The sequence below is a fragment of the Mesoplodon mirus genome (genome assembly GCF_964341445.2).
Source record: "Mesoplodon mirus genome assembly, chromosome: 18".
In the NCBI taxonomy this organism is placed as follows: Eukaryota; Metazoa; Chordata; class Mammalia; order Artiodactyla; family Ziphiidae; genus Mesoplodon; species Mesoplodon mirus.
Window position 1 is genome coordinate 41,631,054 of NC_138994.1, and position 23,527 is coordinate 41,654,580.

The window sequence follows — 23,527 nt, forward strand, 5'->3', positions numbered from 1 at the left end:
TCCCTCATTCAGCACCAAGAGATCTGCCACTGCCACATGTGATGGCGAGCAAGAATGCTCCATGACGTTCGGGGTTTTTGTCTCTTCTGTTGTCTGCTGTGTCACAGCATTAAAAATCATGCCTGGTGCATATTAGGCCCTCAGGATATTCGTGTTATATAAATAAGCCTATGCACTGGATATAAACAGATGGAAGACTCAGTCTTTGTCTTGGAAGAGCTCACAACATGGTAGTGGAAGACGCCCAAGGACAGGTGTGTACTGTGCTGAGTGGTGCAGGGGCAGACACAAGCACAAAGAACAAGAAAGCCACCAAGATCAAACCCCAGCACCCTGTTACTGGAGTGTGGACAGAGAGATCCGTCCGGGGGCAGCCCCACTTGGCTGAAGACCTACCCGGGCATGGAAGGGCAAGGCTAGCACAGCTGGCAGGGGTCAGAGAAAGCAGGGCACTTTGGTGGAAAATGCAGCAATTCCACTTAGTGACAATACAACATAAAAGCATGAATAAAAAGGAGAACAGAGGGATGAGGCTGGAAGGACTAGAAAGGATCAGACTCTGAAAGGCCTTGTGTGACACAGTAAAGAATTTAAAACACATTTTTTCCCCAAATATGTTTGGAAGACCCCCAAAAGTTTTAAGCCAGACACCAGTGTGATGCCTATCTGCCAGCTGAGTGGAAGATGGATGGAGAGGGGGTGAGCGAGAAGGCAGAGAAGGCGGCTGGGACACTGCTGTAATCACCCGCACAAAACGGAGGCTGGTCAAAGGGCAGAGGCTGGTCAAAGGGCAGACGCCAGGGCGATCCAGGTGGCGGAAAAGACACAATGTGTTGAATAGTCAGATGAAGGGGATAAGAGAAAGAGAAAGTCTAGAATGAGTTCCAGGTGCCTGACTTTAGAATGTAAATTAACAAGCATAGAAGGAAAAAGACAGACTTGGGAGAGAAAATGATGAGCTTACTGAATGTGAGATGCCTCAGGGCACCCAGAAGAGAATTTCAAAGGGTCCAGGCTCGGCAGAGGAGTCTGGCCTGTGGGCACAGCAGTGTGGAGGGCAGCACCTCAGGGGAGGAGTGAGATGGGAAGAGGACCAGCGACAGGGCGCAGACAGGGGAGGGAGGGGCAGAAAGGAGAGCCGGAGGCCCCATGCTTACCCTTCGGTCCTCAGCTCCAAGCCCCCACTCCCTGATGGTCGCCCTGACCTCCTCGGTCTGGGTCAGGTTCTCTGTGCTCCCACCTCCCCTGGGCACCCCCCAGCACAGGTTCTACCACTACCCCTCCAGTGTCTGGCGTGGGGCCTGTCTGGTTGGCAGGTGTATTCAAATATTACATTTGTTGAGTGAGCTGTGTCTTGGACAGCACTTAGGGTCCTCATGCTTGTGTGCCCCCCTCTCTCCAACGGGATTCTGAGAATGGAGCCCATGTCATTTGCCTCTTCGTCACTCTAGCAACCAGCACATCCCCTAAGGGACGACATCCTCCATAAACGCGTCCTGATAATGACAGGATGAACGAAGCATTCACTAACCTGCCACTGGCTGGACCAACTTAACCATGAAAATGGAAACATGCTCTTTCATTTTCTGAGTTCCCTTATCTGCCAAGTGTTTTGCTTCCTTTTCCCCATCCCTTGAAACAAATCTGAATTTCTTTTTTATGTTATTGCCTGATAAGTCTGAAAATATTTGTATTTCAAAGCAGATGTGGAAAAAGATGAAAGTTCTGCAAACAACTCTACATTCCTCTGGAGTGTCAAACCCGCTCCCCAACAATGCACTTCAGTTTACATGGTTTTATCGATCTTACATTGTCCCCCCAACAACGCTACGAGATGAACAAGGTAGGAGGTACGATCTCACCCTGCACATGAGGAAGTGGTAGTGTGGGAAGAAGAGCCATTCACTGACCTGCCCAGGCTCAGTGAGTGAGATAACGTTTTTCCTAGACTGCAATGACCACACGAAGAAGATCTGAAGACTGAGATGTTTTCTATTACGTACAGTTTTTAAAGATTGCTAATTCACTTTTTCCGATCATCAAGTTAAAACTGGATTATACCAAATCTGCCTTTTTTCTGAAAAACTGAATGAGTCTTTAAATTCTATAGTGCTTTACAATTTTCAAAAGTTTCACACAGATGTTTTCATGATTTCCTAATAGAATGGGATTATATGACCTTCTTGAGAAGAACGTCAGCTCCTCTGACGTCTACCTTCACTACTTGCCTTTGAGTCTGCAGATTCAACCTCCTCAGTGGGTTTCCTCACCAGCAAGGTGAGTTCTCGGGTATGTTCTTTGTCTGAGAATGAAAGGGAGCTCTAAGCCCAAGTCCCCCCCTGCAGAGCAATGACCAGAGCCATGACAGTCTGGCTAGGAATGTCCAAACAAGTCAGCTGACCTTATTTATCTTTTCCAATTTATAAGACATAAAGATATTGAGAGTCATTGAATACAAAGCTATTTAAAGGGGTCGGTGTGACAATGTCGACCCGCAACTGATTTAGGTACAGCGTACTTTCCATTTATGCTCTTTCTTCTCTTTGAGGCAAAATAAACAATTGGAATTTGTATGAAACAGCCTTAAAAGTAAGGGAATTCTGTGAACATCACAACTGTCGCTGTCACTCCCTTCAGGTAGGTGGCATTTGGTCACCACTCAAACTGGACACTGTTGACAGGGAGAGGGGACACCTCCCACAATTCTGCTGGGACAACGGGTATAAAGCAGGCCCGTCCTGGGTAAGCTGGGAGGAAGGGCCCCTCGACTTCAGCCCACATGACAGTCACACTCGTGGCAGAGTGCTGTCCCTGAGCATCTCTGGTCATGGCCCTCACCTGGGACGTGCTCACACAGGCAGCTGCTCTCCTCTTTCTTTTCACCATGTCGGTTTAACCCTGGGTCAGGCTGAAGGGCCAGTGAGTCCATTCCCCTCCCCACTCGTGTCGAGGCCATGCACGCACTCGTTGTGGGTCCCACGGGGAGCTGGTGCTCGGTGTCCTGTCTCTGGTTTGTACCCAGCGACGCCTTCGAAATCCATGATTTGCCGCCTCTACAGAAGTCACTGAGGCCGCTCCTCTAATATCATCCAAGTGCCCCTTCTTTCTTACTTTTTAAGAACTAAGAGACAGAAGTTTGGTCTCCCTGGAGTGGTGTTTTCTTCTCATGGACAGAGATACTTTTACAGAGAGTTCTGTGCAGCTGTTAGGAACTCAGGGTGTGGAGTCAAGTAGACGAGGCCAAGTTTATTCATCGTACTTGGATCCCCAGTTTTCTCACGTGAGTACTGGGAGGAATTTAAAAGCATCTACCTCACGGTGCTATAGTGAATGAAATATAAATAACGCGTATAATGCTTTTCATTACGATGTAAGTGTGGTTTCACCAGGAAATGTAGAATGACATTTACAGTTCAACCTTATTAACTATGTGAATTTGATAAGCTTTTCTTGTGATCTTACCATTTATCCCCATTCTATTTTCTGTAACCCTGACTTTCTTTACATATTTCTCTACTTTACTAATAGTCTTATGAAGCCTCTAATCCTTTCTGGAATAAAGAATAAAATAAGTAAGCAAGAAGGCACTATTTTCTCTGCCAGCTCTGAACCCTCCCTGTCATGTTTTTCTAGAAGGGAAGCCACCTAGGAGCGCAGAGAAGGCAGCCAGGCACATGCAAACTGCACCGACGGTCCACACAAGCAAAGCGCTCCTTCAGGGAACTCCCCCAGGTCCTCGAGAACTCTCAGAACGACCAGTCCAGGCATGTGCTTCTTTCCTTTAGGATTGCTATATTACTTTAACTCCCTAGAATAGAATTTAGTTCACTTAAACAAAAATTTTCAAAAAAAACTACAATCACTTGAAAAAGATAATGAAAATAAATGTCTACAGTATGTCTGTCAAATGGATACAACCAAGCTATGGACAAAGGCTGTCATCAGCAAAAGACCTTTAAGAATTTCTTCCCCAGACTCACTTCACCACTGCCCATCAACAATGACAGGGATCACACTTTACCTGCCAAATTGTGGACTAAGTCTACGAGGTTGTACAGGTTCATACTGGCCCAAATCAAACGGGACAGTAAACACCAAAAGAGAATTTCAGAGTAAACTGGCTAGGCTTTGGACTTAAGGCCCAATAGCCGTTATGAATGGGAGAGCCACCAAAGCTGAGAGAGAAATGTTAATGGTCGTCTACAAGACTTTCTACTATACCCCTATGGCCACTCATTTAGAAAATATCTGTGTAGAAGAAAATAATTTACTGAAATGTAGTAAACACTAAATGGCAAGATATTAAGTCTTCAGTTTTAAAACTATGATTCTCAATGCAAGATTTTGCCCCAGACTCATAATAGCTCCTTGTACCTATTTAATAAAGTACATCCTAGCTAGAAAAATAAGTCTGAGTCTAGCTTTTTCAGGCCTGTAATTTGCCCTCTAGAAGAGCAATTACGGTTTATTATCATAAATGAGAGTCTGCCTCGGTCATCTTGCAAACAAAGGATCAGTTACAAGTCTATCAAGACTAGTAATCGTACTGCAGCCCCTTCCTTTAACGGAAGGGCACTGCCAACACCAGCCACCAAGGCCGTGAGGCTCCTCCCTCCTGGATGTACTGAGAGACTGTGCTTTCCTGGGCGCGAGGAAATGCGCACACTGGGCGAAGTAAGACGAGCTACTAGAAGAATGACGGCCTTTATCTGATGACCATTCCATGCCTAATGGCTGTTTGCTGGGCTTATCCCGTTTCCCTTGGTCCTAAAGGAGTACGATTTCACTGAGGAAAAAAGCCTGGACAGAAATTCCAAACAAGTAGGAACGCACCTGTGACTTCAGCAGTGGCAGGAGCATCGTTTAGCTTTTGAGATGGGTTACAGGGCTGACGTGTGCCCTCTAAGACGACTTTACTCAAATCAAAGTGCTCCTGACACTTTCTAAACATAAAGACAGCAGAGAGCTGCATCAGATCTCAAAAAGGGAAAGTCAGATATGAGCTTTCTGTTCTTAGGTATTTTCATCTGGATCTACTGCCCTTTTCAATATTTAGATTCATTTAAGAACTGAATGGCTGAAAGCAGCAAACACTACAAATTATTTTTACACAGACATCTGACTGCATCTGAATTTGTCTCCTTTATTGTTTTGCTTGATATGTATGATTATTTGATCCACAAGTGTTACGCCAATAAATCGGAAGCTCCGTGAGGGCTCCGCCGGGACAGGTGGACAGAGGTTTCTCTGACTTAGAACAGTCACGCAGTATGAACCACTGGCTCTTTCTATTCTTCTCAGCCTGTACTGGCTATTAGACTTTAAAAAATATTTTAAAATGCCGGTTTCGAGGTCTCCAGGAAGTAAAATGTTTAATTATTAACCATTAGTGGTATTAAAATATTTATATGCCTTTTAGCTCTACTTAGTTGAATTTGGTGGAGAGGAGAGTAGAGGACGCAGTGCTTTACTTGGGGTCTAACAGTGCTCTCAGTTCATCTGAAAAGGATTCAGACATAGCTTTCTGCTGAGACCCTGTATGGACCTGTCTGAAATCACCTGTGTTAATGGAATGTTTTTACCTTTAGCCACTACGAGCAAAACAAGCCCACGTCTCAAAACCGAGTCTAATAAGGAAAACTATCGCGTCAGTTATTCCCACAGCAAAACTGCCCATCTCAGCTCCATTCTGAGCTCCGAGTCCTGCATTTTGGTTAGAGTTGGAGAGCACTACATATCTCCCTCCCCGTATGTCCCTTTGGGGGTGGGGTGTTCTTTTCACTTTACAACTCAAGGCAGAATACTGGGAAATGATTCAGGATGGACAAGCAAATGAATGTTCTGTAACATGGAGGAGACGGACATTCATGATTTTACCTGATCTGTCCACGAACCAGAGGTCTGTTCTTTGTCCTATTCATGTTTGAATCAAATGGAACCTCAAAAAACTGCAAAAAGATTGAAAACAAAACAAAACATTAAATACAGTGTGAAACAATTATTCTCTTCTGCTTTAATTCTGCAGTTTTTTTTCCACAGTAAATTTCATTTTAATTCTGATACTACAAACTCATACTCTTGGTACTCTTTAGAGAAAAATTCTCTGGGAGGAACACATTTTTAAAAATATATGCACTAATTGTCAGGAACATGCACAGTTCTACTTTTACCTGCTTTGAAAACCACGTGTTAAACACACAGTTGCATTCCTCAAAGCCAATGTTTCAGGTTTAGAGCATTAGTGTTGTCCGTGATTTCAGAACTTTTCACACATCCCAAAGCCTGTGAATCAACCAAGAAGCAGGTGACCACGGGAAATGGGCTACTAGAGCCAAAGCCAGGTCTGAAGGGAATAAGGTGCCAGATGAAACCATACACACACAAGTGATGAGGTTACACCGAGACTAGGGCCACATGCCCCTCTGCCTGGGACAGCTCTCCTGTACACCTGAGACCAGGGTGTCACACCCGTCACTGTCTTATGAACACAGCCAAGTGCCCGTGGGGATGGAGACTTAGGTGGCTTCTAGGTCTGAGGCCGCAGGAATATTTAGTGTCTGGAGCCTTAGTTTCCTCAGCAGCAAATAAGAACAGTTGCTCTCACCTACCGACGTCGGGCAGTGTGTGACGACACTGCTGCCATGCAGGCCGAGAGCTGCCACTTCTCCCCCACGCCTGCGCCCGCCCACAAGACTCCCAGCCCCTCACAAACCCAACCCTTCCTTCAACACTAAGGTCCGGTTTAACTGAAGCCTGAACCTCTGACCTGATGTGATCCCCTCCTCCTTTCCATCCCCATGGCACCTGCCTGAACCACCTGGAAATGTGGCTGCACCTGAGGTGAAATCGAAATGCTGCAAATACAACAATCACTTGTCAAGAATTACAGAATTTAAAAGGTGATAAGTCTGTTTCTGATTTCACATGATAGCAGTGTCACTCTAGTTGGTAAATGAAAATACAAACTGTCCGTTTTTTGGTTCAATCTTTTTTTTTTTAACTTTACTGAGGTCCACTTGATATACAATGAACTACATGTATTTAAAATATATGATTTGGTTAAGTTTTGACATCTGTACACACCCCTGAAGCTATCACCACATGAAGACACCGCACGCATCCATCTTCCCAAAAGCTCGGTCATGCCCCCTTGCAGTCCCTCTCCCCCACCCTCCTGTCCACACCTCATCCTTAGGCAGACATGGAACCACTCTGTGCCCCTATAGACTATTTGCATTTTCTAGACTTTTACGTAAATGGAATCAAATAATATGCCCTCTCTTTGTCTGGATTTTTTTTCACATGGCGTAATTATTTTGAGATCCATCCTATCACTGAGTGTATCAATAGGTCATTCCTTTTCACTGTTAATATTCCATGACATGGTAATACCACAATCTGTACATCCATTCACTTGTTGCATATTTGGGTTGTTTCCGGGTTTTGCCTATTATGAAAAAGCTGCGATGAACATCTGTGTGTAAGTCGCTACATGAACACATGCTTTTATTTCTCATAGGTAAACACACTAGTGTGAGTCATCGAGGAGATGCATGTTGAAACTACTCAGGAAACTGTTCCACGAAGTGGATTGCCACGTTACCTTCCTGCCACCAGAGTATAAGAGGTCCAGTCCCAGAGCCTCCAAGAACTAAGCTTTGCCTCATATCTTGGGGCAAGGAACTACAGCCGTCCAAGGACAAAGGGCACGCGGACTGGCCAGCAGAAGAAGGTAAAAGAACACCAGCTACTACCCTGCGACCAGTTGCAGAAACAAGGAATGTAACAGTTCTGAGTATTTTCTCCTTGTTTTACTATAAATATGTTTGTATATATAAACCACATTTTTTATTTGTCTCCCATTCTCCTACCACTGAATATATGCTAATAGTATTTACTCTCATGCCTCAGTATAGAAGTTACACAGGATCAGCTGGAAGAGAAGTGAACATTCCCCCAGAGAGGAATAAAGGGACTTTGCCTCCTCTTTCAGGGAGTGCATCAGTGAACTGTTGGTTGTAAGAAGGAGAATTTCATCATGTTCAGTGTACACACAAATTTTTGCTATTGCCTTATCTGGAAGTACGACTGAAGGGTGTATCCGAGCGCCAGGCCGACAACGGCGAGCTGTGATGGGTCTGTGCCGTGTTGACTCAGCTCACTGGGAACCAGGCTGCCCGGAACGCCCTCTCCCCACAGCTGTAGCTTAGGGGCAGCCACGGAAGCACGCATGAGATCTGGAACGTGGGAATGCAGGAGCGGCCACGTTTACACTTGCAAAACTGGTGTGAGGTCAGGCTCTACTGTGGCTCACACATGGTTGCTGGGATCCGTTGGCTCGCCTTGCTGGCCCGGGGCCCGCAGCTGCCCCCCGAGCTCGTCCACGTCTCGTGATCCTGGGCCAAGTCTGTGTGCTGTTCCATGGTCAAGTGCATGCTCTCCTGCAGGTCAACCTGCATCATCAAAGGTGCAGGCTTGGAAGCGGCAGGAAACAGACACGTGGTCCAGTTTGTTCTCATGCACTTCTGCTCCTCCTTGTGGATTCTGGGTCACTCCTGCTCTCCTCTGCTTTCCTCAGGCCTGGCACCAGGCACAGGGGCAAGAGGCTTACGGGGCTGCATCACATCCATGGTCCCACCAGGCCTAATCCCTTATATCTCTCAAGCGGTTCCGACATCCTGATCAAACCTTAACTGATACAGGCCTCTTCTCTAATACTTTCAACAGGGCCGCTGTTTAAAAGTAGTTAACTGTCCAGTATGTCCATCTTATGATCTCAATGACAGGCTTCCTGAGATACGTGAATTTCCCATCCTTAATGTTAAAGAGAACTGTGCAAATAGGCACTCAATAAATAATTTATTAAATAAACCATCACTGCAAATAAGTATATTTGTAGACTGCATTACATGTTGAAACGATTTACAATTTATAAGTGTTAAAAAATTCTTTGAATGTGTTCAAGTTACACATAATTAAAATGTTCCGTCTGTCACATTCCCCCCTTCCCCAATATTCAAACACATTCTATAAGTATTTGAAATAATCTTTGATTCATGACCTATTAATTTAATTTCACAGGACAAATGAGGATTCCAATTACAAGTCATGTTATTTAAATGCTGATGAGGTGTTATCCAATATAACACAGAAACTTGTATAAATAACTATCTTGGCAGTTCTCAAGTCTGTGCGCGTGCACACACACACACACACACATTTAGTTCAGGAATTCTAATGAATGGTTTCATCTGGATGAAAAAAGATGTTACATTTTCTCTGTTTCTGGCAAGTCAGCCATCCAAAGATGGGAACTGAGGTCTAGAACACAGCAACTGAACTGCAGGGTGCCAAAACTTGGCAGTAGCTTCTGACTCCCACGAACGCTCGAATTTATCAGGACAAGCGACATCTGGGTAGAAATACCACGCTGACCAAGACTTCTGGTTCATTCCAGCGAGGGCTAGACAATTCCTCCGAGCGCGTTATGCAGCTTTACGCTGTTTTTCATGCGTTTCCTATAATGCCTTTCAGTGAGGTTCACTGCTTTGGTTTAGCTATTGAAACCACATTCCCAAAATGTAAAGCGGCGGTGATACAGATGAGAAATTTAAACACTTTAGAACATATAGCTGGTTTGATAATCTACTCACATTTTTCCCCTGTGCTTTGCAATTTTTTCATAATGTTATTATCATTTCAGTTGGCTCCAACTACGTCCGAAGCGGAGAAGTAAAACTCCTACAACTTGTGTTGAAAATAAAATACAAATGTTGTCTTACCAACCCTTAGAACACACTGTTCAGCCCGCCTTTTCATATACCCTCGCTGCTTTGAATAACACCCCCAGTGATACGCTTTGGTGAGCACACTTGGACAGCCGCTCAACCCAGGCCTGTCCTCTCAGGCCCTCCCTTTAGAAGGCTCTAGTCATTAGGTCTCAAATGGCCATGTCACCCAGTAATTTACCCCACACCTGGACACAGTGACTGGTTTATTGAGTGGGTATCTGATTCAAACAGAGTCTTTCCTTGGGATTTTACAAACCAAAAGCCCAGGAAGGTATGTCCTCCCTTCTCTTGGGTTGCCTGTGGCCATGGAACAGGACAAAGGGAAGTGGAGGAGAGGCCCAACACTGATTCCTTGGGTCAAGTTACCTCCAAGGCTCCACCTCCGCCCTTTCCAGTTGAAGCCAACACCATATGGGTCCCGCCCTCTTAGTTCCAACGTCCCAATACAGGAAAGGCTGTAAGAACTTCAAACATCAGAGCAGTGCATTGCCCAGGAGTGAATAATACTTGCTTTTTCCTTCAGCAAACAACTTATTTTCTGTCTATGTTCATTTCCAAAAGAAATTTTTCTCAGTCTCTTTCCCTCATAAAAATCTGTCGTTCTTCTGGAATTCTTTTCATTTAAAATTTCCCCTTTAATCCCGGTTTCCCACCCCACCAGCCTCCACTGGTCGACACTCCTCCTAGGTTCTTGTCCCCCAGCTATCCTATGAGCTGTTATATGAGTCAGGCTCTTGGGGCTGCAAATGGCAGAAACACAACCCAAACAGCTCAAAGAAAAAATGGGGCTTAATTTCTTACTACAGGGCTGTGTCTGCTTTTAGGAATTACTGGGTCCAGTGCCAAATGTGCTGTCATGATTCTGGCTCTTTCCGTCTCTTGCATCTGCCCCAAGTACTCCTGCATGCAGGCACCTTCCAGGAAGCAGGCAAAATGGCACACGGGCAGCTCTAGACTCTCATTCTCCTGGTGACCCTAGCAAAAAGTTTATTTCCTGATACCTCCAAAAGAAAAGTCCAGACCCACCATGGCCATGAATCCTCACAGCTAGGTGATGATGCGACTAGCCTGTGACCACGGGGAGGGTGCAGGTGGAGAGACAGAGTGACACTGCATCGCCCTCAAATCGTGAGTGTTGTTTTCTCGATAGGAAAGGACAATTCTATTACCAGAAGAAAATGGGAAGATGTTAGGCAGACGGATGCAGTGAAATTATTTCTAACTCACTGTAAAGCTAACGGCCCCAAATCATTTCATCTCACGTCATACCTATAAAATAACTTGCCTACACTACTCCTAGTTTAAGTATCTGAAAGGCATTAATCATTACAAACATAGTAAATAATTTATATTAATCTTTGTCTCATAATCAGTTTGGGGATCAATAGTTCTATCTATTTAATAGAGTAGTAAATGGATTACTTTTTCCTCCTTGTAATCACATTAAGATACAGGTCACTATTACACCAATGGGTAAATATTTACTAGATTCCTAATATCAGATTTGTGCTTTTCTATTATACCATGCTTTTATATTAGTAGATAATTATTATTACTCCAGAGAGATGCTGCTCAGATATAAAATATACTTATTAACCCTTCTAACAGATAACAACATACTTACAACACTACTGAATTTTGTGAGCTAAAATGACAGACACCAAAAGCAGGTCGAAATATAACTTGGCCCAAGTGATGAACTTCCTATTCCTATTTTGATTAATTACATGCTATGCAAAAAGTAGATGTGTTCTAGAGATGTCTGCAAGTCAGGCTCAGAAAATATTGACTTTGATAACGAGGTGCAACTTTTTCTCCCCCTATGCTAAATAATAGGGGCAACGTTCTTCTAAAGACTCAAAGGAAAAACAAACGTGTGAACCCTGTCGAGTTTGTTTTTCCATCCATCTTCTCAAAGCTGTCAACAAGTGTTTGTCATTCCAGTATGGCTCACAGCCTCCCAGGTCCAAGATAATGTCTCAATCGGTCTCAGACCAAGTTAAAAGGGATGTTAACAAAAATAAATAAATAAAGCAACGGGAGAGGCACCTTATCCAGCAGGGTTCCACATACCATTACTTTCAGCTTACAAATCAGTTAAGATAGGCGGTCAGCCGTGGCTCTTTGGTTGTTACCAGTGTTCCATTGCCATACCAAGAATAAACAAATTAAGTGAGACTCGCTGTTCCCATTGATTTTTCCCCATGAGGTATCTGAAATAAGGTGTGTGTGTGCTCACGTGGTGCTGGGTTAATGTTCTCCTCCAAACATGCTACTCAGGCCATCGCTCATTAAGCTGTATTTTGAGGCTTTGCCCTAAAAGGTCACCCAGCACTTATCAGAGGGATGAAGTACCACATCCTGTAAGTAAAAGAAAACTCAGAAAGTTGCACTGGTTTTGACGAGCTTCAGAAATGGTGTTATAGGTCACCCTTTCTCCTGCCAGAGGGAACTCAAATTTGTAACACTGCTTTCTGAAAAGAGATGGAAGGAAAACACAGCAAAATATTTACAAGATCTGGGTAGAGAGATGTGGGGTGAGTATTCTTTTTGTATTTTACAATTGTCTATAAAGACCATGTATGTTCTACTTAGGGAAAAAAAAAACGTAATAAAAATTTTTACCTAAATGATACAAATATAAAATCTGGACTGACCTTCGTTAGGTTAACTAATAAAGAATAACTAAAGTTATCTAGTAGAAAGCCGATATCAATGGAGCCTTAGTCAATTAGAACCCTTTTTTTCCCCAGAAAGAACCACAGGATAAAATGTTGACCCTAATATTTCTCAAGGACACCCACTTCCCTCCATCCTTGGAGCCACTCCTTTAACCCAGGCGACCATTTTATTTTGCCTAGGTTACAGCAGCCTCCTAACACTTCCTATCTGCAGCACTGATTACCCCTATCAATTTCTCACACAGCAGCCAACACGATCTTTTCAGGTACAGACCTGATCATGTTAGTTCCTAGCCTAAAACTCCATGGCCACCCGCTGCCCAAGGAATAGAGTCCAGGCACTCACGTGGCACAGAAAGCCCTTCACAGAGGCTCCGGCCCCTTTACCTCCCGGGGCCTCATCTTCTCTCGCCCCTGATTGCTCCCCTCTAAGGGTCCGAACCTCCTGTCCGGTCCTCAGGGGCGGTCTGCCCTGCCCGCAGGGACCCTTCGCGGTAGCTGTGCCGCAGCCATCACTAGCGCAGAGCTGACTTACTGGTCTGCCCTACATTCTGCTTCTCGTGCGTGCCTCGGCAGTGGAGCTCTGCCTGAACAACCACCGACAGGACAAGAGGATTCTTCACTTCAAGTTCAGAGTCACCAGTTTCAAAGGGGGCTCGTACCGCCCCCGGCGAGCCCCCTGGACCTCTCTAGCCCACTGGCTCTGCTCCTCTTCACGCGAGGGTGGGGGGCGAGTTTAATCTGGTCTGCTCTCAGCCGATGGGTGCAGCCTCCTCCCTCCCTCCACCTGGGCTGGCGACCCTGTTCCCTCCCACCTCCTACGAAACCTAGTCCATCAAGCACCTCTTTTCTCCACAGCATGGTGTCTCTTAGCTGGATCTTTCCCACCCCTACCTCAACATGCTTAGTTTTCCCCCAAGCCTACACGTCTCCCCGTGTCGTCAGCGGACTTGAGCACAAGGTTAGCATCTGGAAAGGAGAGGACGTGGTCTCTGCTCCTACCGCACATGGAGTTCAGGGCCCTCATCTCAGCCAGCACGGTCAACAGCAGGAGGTGTCCAGGGCGAGGTTAAGAACCCTCCAGAGATCTCTCAATAAGCTCCAAGGGATTTCTATTCTAACAGCTGCCAGGGACCATAATTCCATCTTTGCAAAAATATTTTTTAAAATAGGTAATTCTGAAGGCCAGTTTTGAAGAACAATAAATAATGCATTAAAGTCCACTAAAGGCAACTAATATGAACACTATTTAGATTGAGAATTTTTTTTTTAAACCCAACTTTTTAAAACTTGGGGCTCACAGATTAAAGGAACCTTTCCTCAACTAGTGCTACTTCATCCTAATCTAATGGGGACAAAAGACTAGCAAATTAATAAAGTCTTGTGGATCCCTCCACAACTATAAAAAAACAGGCATGCTTCCTGAAACCATTAATGGTGATAAACTATCAATAATACGACAGGTCTAACCTCTGAAACAGTTCCCTAAAATACTACAAAGAATTTAAATGCCAGCATTAAAAAAAAAATAGAACATGAACATTTTAAAAGGCAAGAAATAAGTAAAATCACCTTTATCTAGGATCCATGGCAGAAGAACAATACGATACTCGAAAAGAAAAGGTTATACCACAAAGTGAGCAATAAAACTGGCAAATCTACAGAGATTCAGCTGCTGCTCCGATACACATCTGGTCCCATCGGGGCGGGGGTGGGAGCTACAGAAATCATTAAGACATCGGAGACGTTCCAAACAAAGAAACTGTAAAATTCTGAGCTATAAAGCAAAGGAAACACACTTAATCCCTCAGGGGTTGCAGTATGTATTTCAACTGGGTGATTCCCTCCCTCGTGAGGACACGGCGATACACCAAAACCTGGAGTGACACAAAACCTCCCCTGTCCGCATGTGGCCCGGAGCCAGCCTTGCGCCGGCACCCCAGCCCCTGTTGGTTTAATCGTCGCGTTACTCTACACACCCAGGAGGGGGCGGCAGAGAGGATGAGGCTGGGGGAGTGGGGGGGGGATGTGTCTCACTCATTCTGCCAATCAGAGAATATATACCTTAAAAATATAGTTACGCAGGCCTTCTGTAAATGTTCAATAAGGTGTTGGAAGATTAACACATTTCTTTCTAAGATTACGGTTTATTTTTTAACTTCAGATCCTATACCGCTGCAAAGGGAAATGATTCGGCTTCTGAGGAGACACCAACTACCTACTTACTTACTATGTTATCTTAAGCAAAGTGACTCGAAACCGCTCTTTAATGACCCCATTCCCTTCTGTCTCTGAGATTCTGTGATGGGGGTACAATTATAGTGCATTTCAACTTTAGTAAAATTTTTCTGCTGCCTATTTTCCCCTAAAATCCTCAGTCTCTTGCCAGTTACCTAAAATTATTTTTAAATAACCTTTTGAAAGTCTTTGTGCTGAAAGCAGGTATATTACAAAATGAGCTTCTTTAGGAACTTAAGTGAAAAAGAAAAAAAACTGGAATGGTGAATAATAACAATGACTATTACATCAAAATAATAAATAAATAATAATGGAAATAATACTTGAATCAAAAAATAAAATAGCACATAAAATATATTGGGGCATTTTCAAAGGCTTAAGAAGGGAACACAGGTGTTATATAAGTAGTCATTAAGTGGAATACTTCTGACAGCCTTTTATAATTGTTTCTGTTCCTATATTCCCACTGCTTTCCTTTCAACCTGATTACTGGACATGCCTTGATTCTGTGTCTCATATATTCAGAATATATATCTGAGCATAGAGTTGGGCCTACAGTTCCTTCACTGAAACACAGGAAACGGCGGAAAATTCTTTTGGTAGGGCAAGACATATGTCATGGGCAAGGGAAGGATACTGGGAAACTTTCCAGAACCGAGAAAAATTTAAGTACATAACTTCTTTCCTGAGAAGCCAAACAAAAACCTGTGACATGTTATAAGTATGGTTACCGTGTTCTGAGAGTGTAACACGTGCATTGACCACCTGACAAAATGATGCCAAAATAACACAGTGGTTGATCCACGGAAGAAAAGCTTTCCATCCACACACAAAATATTTTCAGTCTTCCTGTTAAAAACAAACCGGGAAGAAATGTTTCCTTTTCTAAGATATGTGGATAAAAATTCCAAATTACTTGGAGTTTCTAGGAGAGAAAAGATATAATAGGGTTCTGACGTTCACTTTGAGTTTTTCAATGGGAACTTTTTTAAAGTTTTAAATTTAATTAATTAAAAATGGCATAAAGAGAACTTAAATATTTCTAACTTTTCTGTCAAATATCAATATAATCACAGAAAGCAGGCAAACATTTAAAAATGCCTATGAATTACAGTAATTGATATGTGACTGTGAACTTATTAGTATGATTTTGCAGCTTAGGTGAATGGTTACGCTATTTATTTGGTCATCAAATCCCAATACTTAAAAGAATTGCAACCGATTACATGTCCATGTAGTTTCTGTCAGCATCACAGTTTTTTGCCTCAGAGGCAATCCTTAGAGTATATACGATTTCTGTTTGCACAACTATCCGTGTAAAGTAGCAATCTAGTTTTCTAATAAATATGAGTTAAACGGACAGCATTAGTGTCTTAATGAAATGCTTCCAAACAGAAAAGGTTTTAATTTTAACGACCACCTTTCTTACCAGATTTTTTTTTTTTTTTTTTTTTTTTTAATATTTTTGGCCGCGCCTCACGGCTTGCAGGATCTCAGTTCCCCGACCAGGGATCAAACCCGAGCCCCCAGCAGTGGAAGCCCGGAGTCCTAACCACTGGACCGCCAGGGAATTCCCCTCCAGTTTCCTTTTAAATACACGCTAATGGGAGGGCAGGCTTTCTAAGAGATGCAAGTACTCCCTTTCTTACTGTTGGTGACAGGAGACAGTGAAAGCAGCAGAAGGAAGCCTCCACACTGAGGATGGGTAAAAAAGCAAATGAGGAGGAGCTGGCACCAGGTTAAACTCTAAACGGTACCCAGAGTCAGATTTTACGGATAAAACATGTAAGAACTTATCTGAGTGCACGTCTAATCAGAGATTTTATTTTAGAAATACCAAGTGGACCACCGTTCTCCTATATTTTAAAAAAGGCTTCCAGGGGCTTCCCTGGTGGCGCAGTGGTTGAGAGTCCACCTGCCGATGCAGGGGACACGGGTTCGTGCCCCGGTCCGGGAAGATCCCACATGCCGCGGAGCGGCTGGGCCCGTGAGCCACGGCCGCTGAGCCTGCGCGTCCGGAGCCTGTGCTCCGCAACGGGAGAGGCCACAACAGTGAGAGGCCCGCATACCTCAAAAAAAGAAAAAAAAAAGCCTTCCAGATCATGTACTAGTCTCTCTTCTGTGAAGCAGAGAAACTCTGAATTTATGTGCCAGGAAAACAGTAAGTAACTACCACTCCCACAAGCAGCCACAGCAAACAGAAAGGCAAATAGACTTTTATAAGTAAATCTGTAATGATGAAAAACAATGTTGCATAATGAATGTCTTTATAAAAACACAGTCTGGCGAACTACCTAACCATTAAGACATTTATTTCAGTTTATCCGTTGACAGTGACTTTTATTCCATAACAAAACGTGACTAAAATACTTCTCATTCTTTAAAAGGCAGTCTTTACAGGTATAATACAAATTAATAAGACAAGTCACACTGGGAAGAGGGGGTTGGGACTTTGTCAACTGATCTTTAACAGATAAATTAGCACTATAACTTATAATTAGGCTTAAAAATCCCAGACAATATCCACATATGAATTCTTGAAAGAATATCTGAGGAACAGCAATAAAGCAGAGTCTAGTTTATACTAGTATAATTTTTCAAAATGATAGCTCTTATAATTAAATATATTTGAGAGAATATGTACCTTAAAAATATATAAATGAGAATATATACCTCATTTTATTTATCATTTATCATAATGTGATGACTTAAAAATTAATTCTATTAAAAGTTTTTTTAGAAAGAAAACTACTGGGCTTCCCTGGTGGCGCAGTGGTTGAGAGTCCGCCTGCCGATGCAGGGGACATGGGTTCGTGCCCCAGTCTGGGAAGATCCCACATGCCGCGGAGTGGCTGGGCCTGTGAGCCATGGCCGCTGAGCCTGCGCGTCCGGAGCCCGTGCTCCGCAACGGGAGAGGCCACAACAGTGAGAGGCCCGCGTACCGCAAAAAAAAAAAAAATCCCACAAATCAAGATTTTGAAAGCTATGCAACCGAAAAATCAGATGTAACATTGCTATTAAATGAACAGGCTCGCTGAAGATTTACTGACCACATATATTACACGATATTTAATAATCTACATTTTGTATTGCTTCATAACAAGTCAATGAGATTACTATTAAGAATATAAAATGCCTGAAAGTAAAAACAAAAACAGGAATATGAAAATAAGAATATATTATTTCAATATCATTTACAAAAGAAAAAGAAAACGTTCTTATGAAGGGCAGTAAGGAACTCTAAATTTAATGAGTTTAGTTCGTTTCTAATAAATTCCACTTCTGGAACTACATATCAAGGAAATGATATAGAAGTATAGGAGAAAACTACATGATAAAAATTTAAAACGTCTGTTGCAGGGTTGCTTTTAACAGATAAACACTGGAAGAGCACTAAAGGAATGGTTACAATGTGGTAAGACACCTTGATGAAACATCAGGCAGTCATTAAAGATGATAATTAAGACTAATAATCTGGGAAAATGCTTCCAACACTAATAATATAGTTTATAGTTTATAATTTGTTCAGAGTGGTGGGTCTATGGATTTTTGCTCTCTTTTCCAAATTTTGTATTATAATAATGAGAAAAATAATAAGCACAAAGAGTAAGTTATACAGATAGATGTGGCTACATTTAAAGAAAGATTTGCAGATGGTTTGGGAATATTTTAAAAAATTAAATGTTACATTTTCCAAACCACATTAAATCTTTTAGGTTTTCCAAAACACATTAGAAATGTAAAAGTTTCATCACAAACGCTTTTGAAGGTTAGTCTGAAGGAGAAAGGCCCTTATAAACATGGCAGGTCAAGCAGACTTAGAGGCTTCTTTTAGAAAAGGTTTGTTCACTTTTAAGAAATCCTCAAACCTATATTTTCCATAGCTTTATTTGTTTATTCATGGCTGTAGCTCGCTAAGGCCATATTTCTCAGAAGTTTTGTTTTATTTTTACTATTATAGCATACTCTGATTTGCTCAAGAATTTACAGACATTTAGTCCAGCAAGCTTAGGACTACCAGCTGAAACCATTTCTGATACTAAATACTGGAGGCGACAGAGGGATTCTTCCACATAGAAGGCCTCAAGTGTGCACATCTGTAGTTTTTCCACTTTGAGCTGTGATGCTGATGAACAAAATACCTAAGTGTGCAATCACTATGCAATTTTATTTTATTTTCCTGCCGAAAAATCCACTGACTTAATTAGACATTACAAAAATATATAGCTAGGTTATTTCATTTGAAACTGTCTTATGAAAGCTTAAATAATAAAATTGTAAAACCTTTTATTTTGATCAGCTTTTTACTTGAAAAACAGTGCACATTCTCAGCTATGGATTTAGTAATGAAGGAAATATATTTCCCATGAGGTGACCAGCAAATCTGCTATGCATAAAATAATTGATGGATCCTGGCTAATATTGTGAGGGTTCATTCAAATGTTAGCTTCTCAGGATAACCAGTCACAACTTGAAGCAGGTGAAAATCTATAGTTAGTTTCATGACTAAATGAATGTAACGGACAAGCAAACACAGAAGAGCAATGGGAAAATGCCTTCTTAATACTGATGAGGCTACAGAAATGCACTGACTTATTCTGAACAAATCAGGAATAAGTACCGCTATTAGCTATTACTCACCGAGGGTTTACTATTCCCACGCCTGGGCTCAGTGTTTTGTGTATTAAGCCTTATCTCCTGTAGGTAGGTATTACCATTATCTTCATTTGAAAGTGGAGATAACTGAGACCCAGACAAGTAATTAACCAGGGTCGTAAGGCTTGGATTTGAACCTGGGCTGCCTGAGTCCCTGTGCTCAATCATGGCCCTACACGCCACCCGGCACAGGAGGCTTGAGCGTGAGACACGGCTGGGATGAGGATGCTCTGAGGGGCTGTGAGACGGAGACCCTGGCCCCAGATCACAGTCCAGCTCGGGAGATAAGATACTTAATTTATAAAATAATAAGAGGCAGCATGATAAGATTGACAGAGATGCAGACGATAACTGCCAAAAATAAGGTTCGGAGGAAGGAAAGGTTATGAGTCTCAAAACTGGTACATTTAAAATCTGGCCCACCAGGCACTGGGGTACAAGACTCCTGAGAACTTTTAGCAAAAGTCTGTGTTTACTTGTGCAGCTAGCACTTAAGAACTGGTAGGGCTAACCCTTCACAAGTAAGAAATACAAACTTAAAAACCACTTCCTGCCACCAATATAGCAGTTACCATTAGGGGTATAATAATATAAAGAATATGTTTCAAATGATTTTATTCTTTTCCAAAAGAACCACTGACATGCTTAACTGCAGTGGAAACACAAAGTATTGGACACAATTCCAATATCCAACAATATGGGCTTAGTTAATGTAAATTTTGCTTTATTTGTATAATGGCATAATATACAAAATGTTTAAAGCCTTTTAAAAGCAAATGATATTGAGTGACTTGGGAAGTTCATGATTCGGTATTAAGAGAAAAAAATAAAATTATGACATGCCATATACAGTATAGTGCCTATCTGTGTACGTGTATTGAAAAAGATTGGACAAGAGCTATAAACCAATATATTATAACTGAGGGATGCTATTCCCTCTCTAAGGAAATTTTATTCATGTGTGTCCCTTTAATGATCATCACTGTATGAAATATTTGAAAGAATACTTCAAGAACATTTTGGTATTAAAGAGCTCTGATAACAATCACAAAACTGTCATTGTAAATCTGCATAGAGAAAAAAAACATAGAAATATAAGCAATTTGTCTAAGGGCATGCCGATGAATCTCGATATAAATTGCATTTGACAACTGAAAATAGCAGTTATTTCCCAATAGCAAATTGAAGAGATCCCCACTCCACCCCAGCCCCCGGAATGTCAGGACTCAAATCCCTCTGTCCTTTTGACACCCCAGAGACTGTCCTTTCCAGTCTACCTTAATGCTCTTTATTTTTTCTCCGTTCACCCATTTATTTTAAAGTGATTTGTTTTAGAAAGTTCTTACAGTCTGTAGATAATCATGCGTCAGAATCCTAACCACAGTCTTTTAACACTACCCTTAAGATTTTCTGTATTAAAACATTAAATATATAATAACTCATAGGGAGAATTATTTTTATTCTCCTTATCTTTGTTCAGTGTTTTAAAAGAAGTGTAAATATTTGTTTACTTTCACTTTATATACATTCATTTCCAAAAGGAAAATTACTAGGTTAAAAGCTATAAATACTTTTGGATCTACCACTCAGACATATACATATTGTATTCACTATAAAAATCTAATATTTGTTTCATAACACTCACAAACTTACCGTGTCAGTAAATGCTATTTGGAAATGTGACTTTTATGATATTCATAGTATGCCATTATATGGATAAAACATAATTTAATGGAGCCCATTTTTGTATGTTGAAATTATGTCTAACGAATTTTAATACATAAAATACATGCACGTATTTTGATAATTTAAAACATTTCTAGAAATGGAATTGCTGGGTTGAGGGGAATGTACATTTTTAACAATTTTAAACTACACTTCCAAAATTTCCCTCCAGAAAGATTGACCCAATTTACATTCTCAACAGCCTGAGGGCCTGCCTTCCAGCATCCTCGCCAGCATTAGGTAAAACAATTAAAAAAAAAAAAAAAAAAAACTAAAACATCTTTACTCATTTAATTTCTCATTGATTTAAGAAAAGATTTCTCATTGACTTAAAAAAAAGATTTCAACATAGGATGTAAACTAAACCTTACAACTTTACAAAAAGTCTTAAGTTAATAAAGCGTTGATTGTTAAAATGAAGTCATCAGCACATGCAAATATCTGTATGAACAGACTACAGTCATGCATGTTTTTCTCTGTCTCCTTTCACTATAATTAATTCCTAACACTGTGAGTCAAGGTAGAGTTCTTGTTCTGCTAACCTCATAAACACGATAATCACAAAAAAGAACACCCCAGCAAAAAATGTATTTTGAAGGAGGAGATTCACTCTAAGTTTTGATATGCACATATCAAGAAAACAAACAAGTACAGCATACAAACAACAAAAGTCTCAACTGGGCTTTATGGTGAGAAATCTCCTATAACATCAGTATGGTGCAGCCAAGCCAACAGCAAAAAAGGGGGTTAAGCAAACTGGTAATGAATGAAAGCAAATCTAGACTTTTGGGTTAGTAGCAAGAAAAACATCTAAAAAAAGGTATATATAATTACCCAGCTTTTCCTTAAAAGGATGCTTATTACTCAGAGGTCAAGTGAATAAGTCACACCTCATCTTTCTGTCATCTCTGAGAAAGAAAATGAGGCACACAAATTAATTTTCTAGATTAATGAAGTAACTTTCTATTTTGAATAGCCAAATATTTATAAAATTAAAATCAGTTTTTGATGGAAATGTTTCTAAAATTTCTCCTATTTCTGAGCTTTCAGAACAATTTACTGAGCCTCATCTGACCTTGTTTGCAATGACTCAGGATGCTTGCTTTCACAGGAGATTGCTCGAACTCCTAAGCTTTTAAAAATAAATCACCTTTATTTTTCTTTGTTTTGTTTTACGCCAGCATTTTCTTCCTCTTTACCTTCATCTCTAATCCTTATTACTTTTAATTTTCTGTCATTACTTAAAAAAAAAAAGAAAAAAAAAAAAGGCTAGACTGGGGCGGGGGTGGGGGGTGGTAGGAGAGGACAACCAACCAAACTACTTGATTAAATGCAATCATCAAAGGCAGCGCTTTTAGGGTGTTTGTTCCTCAATCTCTATTCCAAGCCCTTTACTGTGCAAATGCCTTTGCTTCTCTAGGTTTGAAAAAGGATTTCAACTGGAGGACAGAGGTGTGACTGACTTGCAATACTGAAATCTAACCGTTTCAAAATGGTTGAAATGGGTGAAGGTGGTCATACGGTACAAATGTCCAGTTATAAAAAAAATAAATCTGGTGATGTGGTATACAGCATGGTGACTATAGTTAATAACACTGTATGTATATTTAACAGTTGCTAAGAGAGTAGATCTTAAAAATTCTCATCACAAGAATAACAAATTTGTAACTGTATGGTGATCATTTCATAATATATATAAATAGCAAATCGTTATGTTGTACATCTGAAACTAATATAATGTTAGTTTCAATTACAACATTAAAACATTAAATATATAATAAATTTTAGATTTTATAATATAATAATTTTTAGATTTTAAAAAAATCTAAAAATTCTAACAGATTCAGTAATAAGACTATGAAAAACAGTAATTCCATATTTGAACAAAAATCTAGAAAATGAAGATGATGTTCTCTATATACATTTAGAGAAAAATTTAAACATTCTATTGCTTCTACAATATAATGCTAGAAAGGCTCCATGTCTAATACAGTGTTTTTCAAAGTGCAGTTCAGGGGCCGAGTGCATCAGAATCCTCTGCAGTACTTAATTACAAATGCAGATCCCTGGGTCCCGCCCCTGATCTTCTAAAACAGAACATCTAGGAGTGGGGACTGGAGCCTGCCTTCTCCATCAGTTCTGCAGGTGAGTCTTTATATCCATAAAATTTCAGAACTACTAATCTAGAATCTAAAGCCGGTGGTGTGCTTGCGACATGCTAACATACTTTTGTTCCCAACAAAATAGCTGCATGAGCTCCAAAGAAATTTTATCATTACGATAATGGTTAATTACCAAAACTATTCAAAGATTTCAACTTCTGATTTTTAAAAGAATCAAAGTAAAATGTGTCAACAGAACCAATAAACTAAACTGTGCAGGAAAACAAAGACCACTCCACATAAAATCTGTAAGAGTCAACTATTCCCAAATGAA

General features: G+C 41.2%; 1 protein-coding gene across 2 annotated transcripts in view; it reads right to left on the minus strand.

The window, feature by feature from the left end:
• Window positions 1-23,527, minus strand: part of COX10 (cytochrome c oxidase assembly factor heme A:farnesyltransferase COX10) — a 110,618-nt gene that overhangs the window by 30,773 nt on the left and 56,318 nt on the right. For both annotated transcript variants that reach the window (XM_082603322.1, XM_082603323.1), the window contains exon 5: window positions 5,878-5,948. In XM_082603322.1, the coding sequence (XP_082459448.1) occupies window positions 5,878-5,948 (71 nt within the window). The remainder of the gene's footprint in view (window positions 1-5,877; window positions 5,949-23,527) is intronic.